Here is a 13,122-nt window from a genome sequence, read left to right on the forward strand (position 1 = left end):
TGCCTCTAGTCTAAATGTCTATCTTTAGAGGATGACTTTGCAGCATGAATATTGTTTGGGATTCGGCAAGCACGCATTAGTTATTGAAAGTGAAACACGGATGCGCAGTTCACTCGGTGTCGCGGGCAGGGGTGGTTACCCCTAACCCCCCCGACCCTTTCTTATTATTATTACTATAAAGTTACTACTTTATAATAAAGGCATTCGTTTTGTGGCATTGACATTATATAGTTATACGTTCAATAACATCAGCGTATTTACCGGACCATAGCAAGCAATACTCTATTCATATCTCAGTTCCTTTCTTTGCTCAGAGCGTGCTGAGTTGTCCCATTCTGCGGTCTGTTAATAAAGTTTTCAATCAGACAAGTGTATAGAACGAAGGGCTTTTATTATAACATTCGTTGCAGACAGTAAAATCATTATGTCTCGTTTAGTACTCCTGAAGAGCGATGTTAGTCCACTCCGGCGGAGAGTTAAAGATAACGTTATTAGCCGTGTTGTGATGAACTGACATTCAGGACGTAAAAACGTGTGACGCGTCTCTCTTCTGACCAATCAGTGGTCTGCAATGTTTCACGTGACTTTTCTGGTACCCAATAGGGTCGCTTGGAACCTCGATAGACGAGTAGGGTATATCTGCAGAGCCGCAAGCCCAACGAGAGGAGGGTAATTTATTATTATTATTATAAAAAACAGCGGTGACGCGGTATTCAGCCTACTCTGCGGTGGCCGTGATGTAACAGCGATACCGCGGTAATGCGGTAATCGCGGCAGCTCTACACTCATCTGCGTTTCACTACACACATGAGTGCATGCCTACCAACTGTTCGCCTGTTTTTACTGCAACACTACTGCAACACTACTATCACCGTCTATACTGAACACTGTGACCTATTTTTACTTCTATTTTACATGCTATACTATTTTATTTCATGCTTGTCTTGTCTAGCACAGTCTCTGGAGCATAACAGAAAGAAGCATTTTGTATAAAAGTATTCTGTACTTCTGTATGACAACTATTAAAGAAACTTGAAACTTGAAACTTGACATCTAAGAAGGGAGATCCCCCTTCTAAGGTTTCTCTCCTCCACATTGCCTGTGGTGCATTTTTTCCTATTGCTAGGTTTTAGTGAGTTTTTCCTTACCTTCGCGTGGGGTACGTCTGGGAGTGTTGCATTTATTAAAATTTTTTGGGACTTTATGGTGTTCTTGTTTTGTTCTTGACTTATTGTGATGTTTCTTCTTCTTGACTTGTTTAAAGAAGACGTCGTCCGGCCCATGGGGACATTAACGTGTGTTGTCGGGCCTTACAAATACATTTGATTTGATTTGAATTATAGTGTCAGTGTACTATACTACATGTGGATCACTTTAGAGAGAGAGTGGGGGGGGGGGGGGGGGGGGGGGTTAAAATGTTTGACCAACTGGCACAGTGACGTGAGGCTCAGTTGATGTCATTGTCCAACTGAGGGACAGAGGACACCTTCACCGGTGGTCACGGCCCACAGGGGGGGGGGGGGGGGGGGGGGGGGCAACGCACTGACAACAGATAACGTCATACAACTTCTCTACGCACTGGCGAGTTTGAGCTCATGTCTGCTCCAAATCACACACCAAGGTCAGCTACTTGATTGTTCTCATATTTTTTTTGATCCACTTTTTTTCTCCTCTTTTTCAATTTTTCTCCCATCCCAATTTTCACTGTGTCAATTCTCCCCTCCCCTGTTGAACGTTGCTCGCATATGCCCCCCACTGGCCGGTTGTAGGGAGGATAGAAGCCTTGCATCACGTGTCCCCTCCGGTACATGAGGAGGCAGCCTGTCACATCTTTGTAGTGTAGGCCAGTATGAGTATAGTAATATAGTATATAGCAGCGTAACATAGAATAATAATATATTAAAATATTGTATAATACTGTACCAATATGGTGTAGAATAAATAGTATGATTTAGTTATATTATAATAAAATAGAAATTAGATAGTATATAGAAGTATAATACATTATATAAGTGTGTGTGTGTGGGGGTGTGTGTGTGTAAATGAATTAACCTAAATATGTAGTTTGACTGATAGATAGACAAAATGGGTTTATTTATGTTGATTTAATTTGGTTGTGTTGATGTTAAATTTTTATTTATTTTTTGCAAAATGGGTATATTCTGTTTGGTTTTACACAATATGTCTATCGGTGTGTTGTACGTGTGTAGGGGCAGGTATATATAAGATTTTTTCTTCTTCCTGTTCCTTTCGGCCATGGTATTTTTTGTGAATTATGTGAATATGTACTGTTGGACTGTGGTGATTCCATGTACGAATAAATAAATTATGATGATGATGATGATGATGATGATGATCTTTTCACCTGCCAGCGCGGACTCTCATTGGCGAGGTGTAACGTGTGGGAGGCTCACACTACCCCCGCCATTTTCCTGACTTTGCTGTGCAGGCGCCCCAACCGACCTGTAGGAGTCGCTGTTCACAACGACCAGGCTACCACCCTTCGACTTCCCACCCACTGACTCTGCCAATTGAGCCAGTATGACGGCCGGCCCAAGCCGGAGGCAACGCCGACAGCCGGATTCGAACCCGGTGTCTCTTGCGTTGGTGACGAGCGCAATGTCCGCTTCTGCGCCACCCAGCCGCCCTTGATTGTTCTCATATTATAATTATATTCATGATAGTATCATAATATTATGATCTGGTAAGAAACGTGAAAAGGAAAACTCTCCCCAGCTTTGTAAACATTTACTTTCATAGCTCCATCTCTGTTAGATGTTTACAATGTTTTACTTCTGCTGTCATCCTCTTCTTCTTCTGATGAACTTTCATCAAATGTGTTACCATGGGAACGGCTGTCTAATTCTCCGCACCGGCTTCACACCAAAACAAAAGTAGGAAACGAGCAGAAGAAGAACACGGAAGTAAACGTTTTAACTACAGATGGAGCTTTAAGAGTGGATGTATAGAGTTTTAGCAAATTATAAGTAAACTCGTAAGTGTATAGGGACATTGTATGGCATCATCTGTGGCCCAGATATGTACTGATGTTTGCTTTGATGTTTTTTATTTTCGTGTCTTACATACTATACATGGGCTTACAAGACACATAAACAATAAACTAGTATACTTGACAAATTACTTGACAAATGACATATAGACCAAGATGGCCACAAGAAAAATAAAATAAAACGTAATATAACACAAGCTGTAAGCAATGTATGTGTTGAAGGCAGAGGTTCTGTGTAGGATTGTTAGTAACTGTCTAACTGCATATATAACTGTTTACACTAGTAACTATCTAACTGCATATATAACTGTTTCCACTAGAGGGCGCTCTAGGCGAGACACTCAGGAACACCACCAGGTGGCGAGTATAAATAGAGGTGTCTCCTCCCACTTCTTTCTCTTCCCCCCAGTCTCTCAGGGAGAGAAGACCTGTAGTGTTACTGCTCTGCCATGTGAATAATAAACCACGCCAGTTAAGGCTCAAGATAGACACCTATGCCTTTTGACCACATTATTGTCGCCCTATAGCCGAATTCTGTTAACAGTATGTAAACAAAGAAACAAGAAGAATTCATATACAATTATATAGGATATAGTGTGTTTTGTCTCAAGTGCCATGCTTTCTCAAAAAATCCTGCAAAACTGAAGAAACAACTCAACATACAACTCTCAGACCTCAGCCAAAACAAATCCGGATTTACTATTTGAATTTTCTCAAATCAAAGCCCTCCTCAAAGCGGTGTACAAAGGGCAATAAAAAACAAAATGATATTCATCCTCCACCACTGTACTTACTGTAGCAAGCTGAGATGCTTCTCTGGGGGCCTCTTGTCTTCATGGGGCCTGGTGCTTCTTCTCTGGGGGCCTCTGTCTCCATGGGCCCTGGTGCTTCTTCTTTAGGGGCCTCTGTCTCCATGGGGCCTGGCACTTCTTCTCTGGGGGCCTCTGTCTCCATGGGGCCTGGTGCTTCTTTAGGGGCCTCTGTCTCCATGGGGCCTGGTGCTTCTTTAGGGGCCTCTGTCTCCATGGGGCCTGGTGCTTCTCTGGGGGCCTCTGTCTCCATGGGGCCTGACGCTTCTTCTCTGGGGGCCTCTGTCTCCACGGGGCCTGGTGCTCTTTAGGGGCCTCTGTCTCCATGGGGCCTGGTGCTCTTTAGGGGCCTCTGTCTCCATGGGGCCTGGTGCTTCTTTAGGGGCCTCTGTCTCCATGGGGCCTGGTGCTTCTTCTCTGGGGGCCTCTGTCTCCATGGGGCCTGGTGCTTCTTCTCTGGGGGCCTCTGTCTCCATGGGGCCTGGTGCTCTTTAGGGGCCTCTGTCTCCATGGGGCCTGGTGCTCTTTAGGGGCCTCTGTCTCCATGGGGCCTGGTGCTTCTTTAGGGGCCTCTGTCTCCATGGGGCCTGGTGCTTCTTTAGGGGCCTCTGTCTCCATGGGCCCTGGTGCTTCTTCTCTGGGGGCCTCTGTCTCCATGGGGCCTGGTGCTTCTTCTCTGGGGGCCTCTGTCTCCATGGGCCCTGGTGCTTCTTCTCTGGGGGCCTCTGTCTCCATGGGGCCTGGTGCTCTTTAGGGGCCTCTGTCTCCATGGAGCCTGGTGCTCTTTAGGGGCCTCTGTCTCCATGGGGCCTGGTGCTCTTTAGGGGCCTCTGTCTCCATGGGGCCTGGTGCTTCTTCTCTGGGGGCCTCTGTCTCCATGGGCCCTGGTGCTTCTTCTCTGGGGGCCTCAGTCTCCATGGGGCCTGGTGCTTCTTCTCTGGGGGCCTCTGTCTCCATGGGGCCTGGTGCTTCTTCTCTGGGGGCCTCTGTCTCCATGGGGCCCTGGTACTTCTTCTCTGGGGGCCTCTGTCTCCATGGGGCCTGGTGCTTCTTTAGGGGCCTCTGTCTCCATGGGGCCTGGTGCTTCTTTAGGGGCCTCTGTCTCCATGGGGCCTGGTGCTTCTTTAGGGGCCTCTGTCTCCATGGGGCCTGGCGCTTCTTCTCTGGGGGCCTCTGTCTCCATGGGGCCTGGTGCTTCTTTAGGGGCCTCTGTCTCCATGGGGCCTGGTGCTTCTTTAGGGGCCTCTGTCTCCATGGGGCCTGGCGCTTCTTCTCTGGAGGCCTCTGTCTCCATGGGGCCTGGTGCTCTTTAGGGGCCTCTGTCTCCATGGGGCCTGGTGCTTCTTCTCTGGGGGCCTCTGTCTCCATGGGGCCTGGCGCTTCTTCTCTGGAGGCCTCTGTCTCCATGGGGCCTGGTGCTTCTTCTCTGGGGGCCTCTGTCTCCATGGGGCCTGGTGCTTCTCTGGGGGCCTCTGTCTCCATGGGGCCTGGTGCTTCTTCTCTGGGGGGCTCTGTCTCCATGGGGCCTGGTGCTTCTTTAGGGGCCTCTGTCTCCATGGGGCCTGGTGCTCTTTAGGGGCCTCTGTCTCCATGGGGCCTGGTGTTTCTTCTCTGGGGGCCTCTGTCTCCATGGGGCCTGGTGCTTCTTCTCTGGGGGCCTCTGTCTCCATGGGGCCTGGTGCTCTTTAGGGGCCTCTGTCTCCATGGGGCCTGGTGCTTCTTCTCTGGGGGCCTCTGTCTCCATGGGGCCTGGTGCTTCTTTAGGGGCCTCTGTCTCCATGGGGCCTGGTGCTTCTTCTCTGGGGGCCTCTGTCTCCATGGGGCCTGGTGCTCTTTAGGGGCCTCTGTCTCCATGGGGCCTGGTGCTTCTTCTCTGGGGGCCTCTGTCTCCATGGGGCCTGGTGCTCTTTAGGGGCCTCTGTCTCCATGGGGCCTGGTGCTTCTTCTCTGGGGGCCTCTGTCTCCATGGGACCCTGGTGCTTCTTCTCTGGGGGCCTCTGTCTCCATGGGGCCTGGCGCTTCTTTAGGGGCCTCTGTCTCCATGGGGCCCTGGCGCTTCTTCTCTGGGGGCCTCTGTCTCCATGGGGCCTGGCGCTTCTTCTCTGGGGGCCTCTGTCTCCATGGGGCCCTGGTGCTCTTTAGGGGCCTCTGTCTCCATGGGGCCCTGGCGCTTCTTCTCTGGGGGCCTCTGTCTCCATGGGGCCTGGTGCTTCTTCTCTGGGGGCCTCTGTCTCCATGGGGCCTGGTGCTCTTTAGCCCTTTCACTGCCACACGACAGAAGGTTAACCCTTTACTATCACACTACAGACGGGGTTAACCGTCTGTAGTGTGATAGTAAAGGGTTTAAAACCTTCTGCCGTGTGGTAGTGAAAGGGTTAACCTGCTGTCGTGTGGCAGTGAAAGGGTTAACTTTCTGTGTATTGTCGCAGTGAAAGGGTTAACCGTTTGGTACTAGTGCGGCAGTGAACTCAACTCTCTCTGTCCTAGTGTGTTTGTAGTGTGTGTGTGTCTGGGGTGTGTGCGTGTGGGATGTGGGTGATCTAATGATGCACAGGTGTGTTCTATCAGTACTAATCAGCTGCCTAATTGTTCCCACTCCTCCCGTGTCAGTAATATCTCCCGTCCTTCACATATCCATGAGACCACTTTGGCCACTTTGTTTATGGTTTGATTCTATGGCATACAATGACATATAAAACATATAAAACAAGCATAAAAAGATAGCAGCAAGGTAAGGCAAATCACAGTTTTTAGGATCTAACATCGCAATAGGCCTCTCTGTTTACGGTTTGATTCAGTTTTAAAATAGGCAGTAATAAAAATGATAAAAACAGTAAAAAAATAAGTGCAGTAAAATAGTTAATAAAATAGAATAGACAGTAAAATGATGCAGTACTACAGTGCAATAAAATAGTTCAGTAAAATAAAAATCAAATACAAATAAAATAGCCCTCATTTACAATACAATAATCTGGTTGAAGCGAGCTGAGTTACAGGATATGGTTCTGAGTTACTTTACAAACAGCAGAGCAGCTCAACTTTGAGTTTCTTTACAAAGGTCCGTTCTAAATGACTTTATAGAACAGTCCGAACAACAGGGCAGCCCCTTCCTACTTTGAGTTTCATTACAAGGTTCAGTCCTAGATGTTTTATAGAACAGTTCTGAATTACTTTACAGAACAGAGCAGTGCCTTAAATACTTAGAGTTTCTTTACAAAGTTCAGTTCTAAATTACTTTATAGAACAGTTGTTCGAATTATTAGAGTAGCCCCTTAATTAATACTTTGAGATTCTTTACAAAGTCCAGTTTCCTTTTCTTTTTCATTTTATTTATAGCATTTCCAGCTTTTTTGGTCAATGCAGGACCTTTTGGCCACGCAGGGCCAACAGAGGAGAGAGGAGAGAGGGTGAAGCGGGAGGAGAAGAGGGGAAGACATGCGGCATATGGCCACCGGGTCGGGGAATCGAGCCCGGGGCGACCGCTTCGCGACTCAGCGCGCTATGTGGTGTGCTACTGGAGCGCCCCCACAAAGTCCAGTTCTAAATTACTTTACAGAACAGTTGTTCGAACTATTAGAGCAGCTCTGCCAAAGCACACGGTAGTGTACCTGTAGATGTAGTGAGTCTAGGCAGATGACAGTGCATACGAGGTAGTAAGATAAAATCAGCATAGAACTGACACATGAATTTGACAGGAAGTGCATAAAAGTAGGCAGAATAAAAATAGTGCTGTTTGATATCCATGGTTTAGAACCCGAAAGTCTTCCTTCCTGTTTTATTTTTTTTAATCCACTTTTTCTCCTTATTTTTGAATTTTTTCTCCCATCCCAATTTAGACGTGCCAATTCTCGCCTCCCCTGTCTTGAACGTTGCTTGCATATGCCCCCCACTGGCCGGTTGTAGGGAGGATAGAAGCCTTGCATCACATGTCCCCTCCGATACATGAGGAGGCAGCCTGTCACATCTTTTCACCTGCCAGCGCGGACTCTCAGTGGCGAGAAGTAACGTGTAGGAGGCTCACACTACCCCCGCCATTTCCTGTCTCTGCTGTGCAGGCGTCCCCCAACCGACCTGTAGGAGTCGCTGTCCACAACGTCCCAGATTACCACCCATCGACTTCCACCCGCTAACTGCCAATTGAGTTAGTATGACGGCCGGCCCAAGCCGGAGGCAACGCCAACAGCCGGAGTCGAACCCGGTGTCTCTTGCGTTGGTGACGAGCGCAATGTCCGCTGCGCCACCCAGCCGCCAGGATGTTTATTTTCATAAACATAGCATCTCGTACAGAATGAACTAATTGAAAGTATTTTAGAGGTATAAGAAACTAGATTAATAGATTATATCTCTCGATACCTGCTCGGTGGTTCTGCGGCCTATCTGTTAGCCGAAGCCTGTTCTGTTAGCCTAAGCTATCTCTGTCTATAGTACAGTCTTGTGGTTTTCCCCCTCCACCCCTCCAGCCTCGAAGGAGGCTGGAGCTCTCTCTCTCTGCTCGATGTCAGTCTGTCTCGCTGTCAAAAACGTGTCTGCCTCAAAACCCGGAAGACTCTCAGCTTAAAGTCTCTCTCTCTCTTGCGATGTTCCTCTAACATTGTCCCCCTGGCCTGAATGTTGACGTTATTTTCCTAGCTATGAGTGACCTTGGCTCTCTCTCTCCTACTCTCGCTCTGCCCTGTCCCCATCACTTCAGCCTGTGATGGCCAGACTGTGCCATCTCAAGAATGTCGACCCTGAGCTGTGCCTGGCTCGCCTTATCTATCCCACCGGCCCTGCATCAAGAGAGAAAATGTCTGTCTCTACAGTTTTAGAGTTTAACACACACAGAGGGTCCGTTAAACTAATATCTATATAGATATTTACATTACATACATGTTGTTATAACCATATGAAAACCAGTGATATCTTTCAATCTCCACGTTGACCCTTCGAACCTCCCTCTCAGGGCAAACCTCCTTCTCAGGGCGCAGTTCCCTCTCTCAGGGCGCAGTTCTAGGCCTGGGTCCTACACACAGTTCGATACCTGACAGTTTAGAACCTGTAATAAACGTAATAAAAGAGTCAAATGGAATGGACAGAGTAAAATAGTGCAATCTACAGTACAATCAGCAGCGGTGTGTATTAAAAGGTATTAAAACTCATAATAGCCTGAAAAGGGAAATCAATAATCACTCTTTGGTGACAAAGTTCACCATATATTCATGGGTCATGCATCGAAAGTAGAGAACCATCCACCATCACCCGCTATATAATCGGACTCAGCTGAGGAGCTGGAGCTAAAAAAAAGAATAGCAGACTGAATACGATGAATCATTTTCCATCTGCAAGCTTTCAGTCAGAGACCTTCAAAAAGCACCATTTATACAAGCTTTGAAGAAGGTCTCTGACCAACAGTGTGCAAATAAAAAAGGATTCTTACACAGATCTGAGTGTGCGGAGGGCGTTCAATTCATTCATGGGTTGTGCATAAAAAACAACGAGAACCACTGGTTTAAAGAAAATGTTCTGCTAAACAGACACTGCTATTGAATATGAATTCATAGGGAGTTCTCAACTATATATTTCCTTGACTAATATATTTTGGCGCCTCCCACTCTAGGTTGTCTGTGGATCACTCAGTAAACATGTACTGTATGTACTGTATGTACTCTGTAGTCTAAACCAAGTTAATCACCTTTATGATGTCACTCTCACATACATAAGGCCGACAGCTGTAGAGAAGTGTTGAACGTTGGTTCCCAAAGTGGGGTGCCCGAGGGGGTTCCAGCAGGTCCCTGGAAAATGTGGAATTTCAATTTCACTAATAATGTCTTCGGTAGAGGTTAGCACAATGAGAGAATGTATGAGAGTGACTATTCCGACACTATTCCAAAACAACACATATCTTTGTCCCTGGGACAAACTCTTGGGTCGCGGGCCTACTATGTATCGACATTACAAAGTCGTTATCTTGAAGCAGAACCACCAGTTTTAACCCTGTTTTCTCTCTGTGTCCTTCAGAACCAAGTCCTGATGAACCAGCTCAAGGAGATCACTGGGATCCAAGACCAACAGATTCTCCAGAGGGCCCTAAATGTAAGACGATTATACTTGAAGGGGCACTTCGCCGACATTATGGGAAATGCACTCACCGTCTTCTCCAGAGACAATAAGATGAATACCAATCTCCTCTCTTGTATGTTCAGTAGAAAGCAATCCGAGCCGCAAGCTAGCCTAGCTTAGCACAAATGAATGGAAGCGGATATGGACCACTAGTTCTTTTAACAAGATTATTTTAATCTTGATGAAATATATCCAACAGAGTTTGTAAACGGCTTGCTTTTGCGTACCCAGACAATCGTCTAATTCCACTATTTCATTTACTAGAAGTTGTTAGATCTTTGAAGTACTTTATTAATCCAGAGGGAAATTCACACCACAGATCGCTCACGGTAGTCAAAAATCGAAAATAAGAATACACAGTCAAAGATATACATTCTAAAACATGTATATACATTCTAAAATATACGGAAAATGTACAGTAAAATGTCAAATGTACATAATATCATGATATCCAGTCTTGTGTTTTGGATGTGTTTGGACCTCCAGGCCAGCAGGGGTGACATCGGCCATGCCGTGGGGCTGCTGACCAGCCCGCCTCCAGAGGTCCAGGACCCGGGAGAACTACACGACGCAGAGCCCAACGGAGAGGTCTGGGACGGCCAGAAAGGTAGCCACGGCCATAGGCCTACTGAAAGACGTCTCTGTCGGACAAAAGGCAGTGTCATATATTTGTCCATCTTTAATAATAAAAGTCAAATGTAGCCACAAGCCCATATGAGGAAGACTTTTATGAATGGACCAGGAATAGAATCACGTTTTTAATGCCAAGTACATACACCCTTTGCATTTAATCCATCTCAACTATTGACATTGAGAGAGAGAGGAGTGTGTTATTCATTCACTTGCCCCCCCCCCCCCCCCACCCTAGTTTTTCCAGTCGGTCTGAGGGATCGAACGGGTGACCTTCTGGTCACAAGCCCGCTTCTCTAACCGCTCAGCCACCGCAGCCCCAGTGGTAAAGACTGTGGGGGGGTCATGAGTTCCACACAGGTCACGGTTTGACGCTCGCAGCTAGTTTCATATGGGTAAAATATCCATCCAATGACACCGTCACAGATTATGACCTATACAGTATGTATACACCAGACTATGTATTCATATTTCTGTGAATGGTGGAACATGTACTGTAGGCCATTCTGCCGCCCCACAAACCTCCTTTGATCCAACAAAGCCGGTGTGTGTGTTCTAAATAAAGGCCCAGGGCTGGTCTGCCAAGTTTCCTACTGATTATTATTTACCACCAAATCACCATGAGGTAGAAGCCATTATGTTATACACCATTGTGTTATATTTACCATCTTTAGATAATAAATTACTCGACGATATAACGATAACGATAAATATCGCGATATATTTTAATAATCGATATCGGAATTTAATTTTTTTTTTATGCCTGCAACAGGGCAGTTTTAAACCCAGAGACAGTGGACAGACTTGTCTGTCTTGCCTGCAACTTAAAGTAATGGCTTTGCTTGTCCAAATGACAATACTGACCAAATTGAGATTTCTATTTTTATCTCTTGTCCATTTATTTTGTTTGCTTTCTAATTTAAAATACAGTTTGAAACCGTCTGTACACAGTAGGCTATGTGTGCTAGCAGAGCTAGACTCCAGTCACGAGTCACAGTGCACATGTGCGGTGGTTTGTCCACCAAAAAAACGCCAAAAGATCGAAAATAAACTAGCAGAGCCAGAACTGTTCAACTCCCCTGGAGCCACAGCCAGCAGAGAAGCCGGTTTACTTTCGCTTTCAAACCAGCTGCAGCCTGAGAACTGGAGTGTGAGGGGATGTAACACTAAAGATGGCGGCAACGACAAAGAATTGCTGCAAAATAAACATACATCTGTTGTTTAAAAACAATTTTTTTTATTTTTATTTTGTTCTACTTATAACAATTTCGATAATTATCGATATCGAGTGATATGATAACATTATCATATCGTTATCGCGATATGATTTTTTGCCATATCGCCCAGCCCTACTGCTTTTAACTCTGAACGAACACAACAGTAACTTACCGTATTTAGATAATAAAGTCTTTATCTATGAATGAACACAACACACAATCTAACTCACCATCTGTAGATGATAAGGTTTAAAACATTGTTCCACTGAGAACTTAAAAAGAGTTATGTGGTTCTTTGTCTGAAGGCCTTTGCCTCTGGTCTGCATTCCTATCAGTCTGTTATGATAGTAATGATGACCAAAATAATCTTTCTGTTCCGCTACCGCCTGTCTCAAGTTAACTGATACAAAAAAACATAATGTTGATTCAATGGGTTCCCTTTGTGTTTTAGGTTTGTGCATTTACTTTAATTTAGGCTGTTTACCAAATCCGGTGCTGGCTCTGGGATGAAAACATGTTGTGAAATGTTTTCTTTTTTTTAAATGACGGGAAAGATAATATAACAGATATTAATAGTCCAATAGGAAAATGATCTGGTGACTCTCATGGAATTTAGGGTGGACTTGCTTAAGTATACCGTACAAGAATAACAACATCACGGGTCTACTTGTGAATGGCATAACATAGTCCTGGGGTCTTGTCTAAAAAAAAAAAAAAATCATCACCCTTCTGTCACTATAGGAGAAATACTGTAGGAAAGCCTGTACAAAGGCTCTAATTTTACATTTTAATATCTCACCTCACTGACATTAGCAAGGAGGAAGTCAACATGGACATTAGCAAGGAGGAAGTCAACATGGACATTAGCAAGGAGGAAGTCAACATGGATATTAGCAAGGAGGAAGTCAACATGGATATTAGCAAGGAGGAAGTCAACATGGACATTAGCAAGGAGGAAGTCAACATGGATATTAGCAAGCAGGAAGTCAACATGGATATTAGCAAGGAGGAAGTCAACATTACATTAGCAAGGAGGAAGTCAACATGGATATTAGCAAGGAGGAAGTCAACATGGATATTAGCAAGGAGGAAGCCAACATGGTGGCATTATGTGTATGTACTTGCTAACTAAAACGTTTCCTTTCCTTCCCTTGTTGCCTGTGTCTGCAGATGTGCCTAAGGATGACCTCCAGGCAGCCATAGAGCTCAGTCTGCAGGAGTCCCACAACGCTCACGTGGAAGAGAGAGAATTCAACAGGTACTAGACCCATTCGTAGTGTTAATTAAACCTTCTGTAAGATTGCTTTCAATACAGTTTCTATTCTATACTAAATAGGATAAACAAAATAATCAATAA

General features: G+C 45.6%; 1 protein-coding gene across 1 annotated transcript in view; it reads left to right on the forward strand.

The window, feature by feature from the left end:
• Positions 1–9,622: 9,622 nt before the first annotated feature.
• The window catches only part of usp28 (ubiquitin specific peptidase 28), a gene marked incomplete at both ends in the record, with an annotated part of 64,821 nt that continues 61,321 nt past the window's right edge, over positions 9,623–13,122 (forward strand). The window contains 4 exons of the mRNA XM_084320615.1: positions 9,623–9,631; positions 9,817–9,891; positions 10,405–10,525; positions 12,936–13,023. Of these exons, the coding sequence (XP_084176741.1) occupies positions 9,623–9,631; positions 9,817–9,891; positions 10,405–10,525; positions 12,936–13,023 (293 nt within the window). The remainder of the gene's footprint in view (positions 9,632–9,816; positions 9,892–10,404; positions 10,526–12,935; positions 13,024–13,122) is intronic.

This window comes from Notolepis coatsorum (genome assembly GCF_963971535.1).
Source record: "Notolepis coatsorum genome assembly, chromosome: 8".
Lineage (NCBI taxonomy): Eukaryota > Metazoa > Chordata > Actinopteri > Aulopiformes > Paralepididae > Notolepis > Notolepis coatsorum.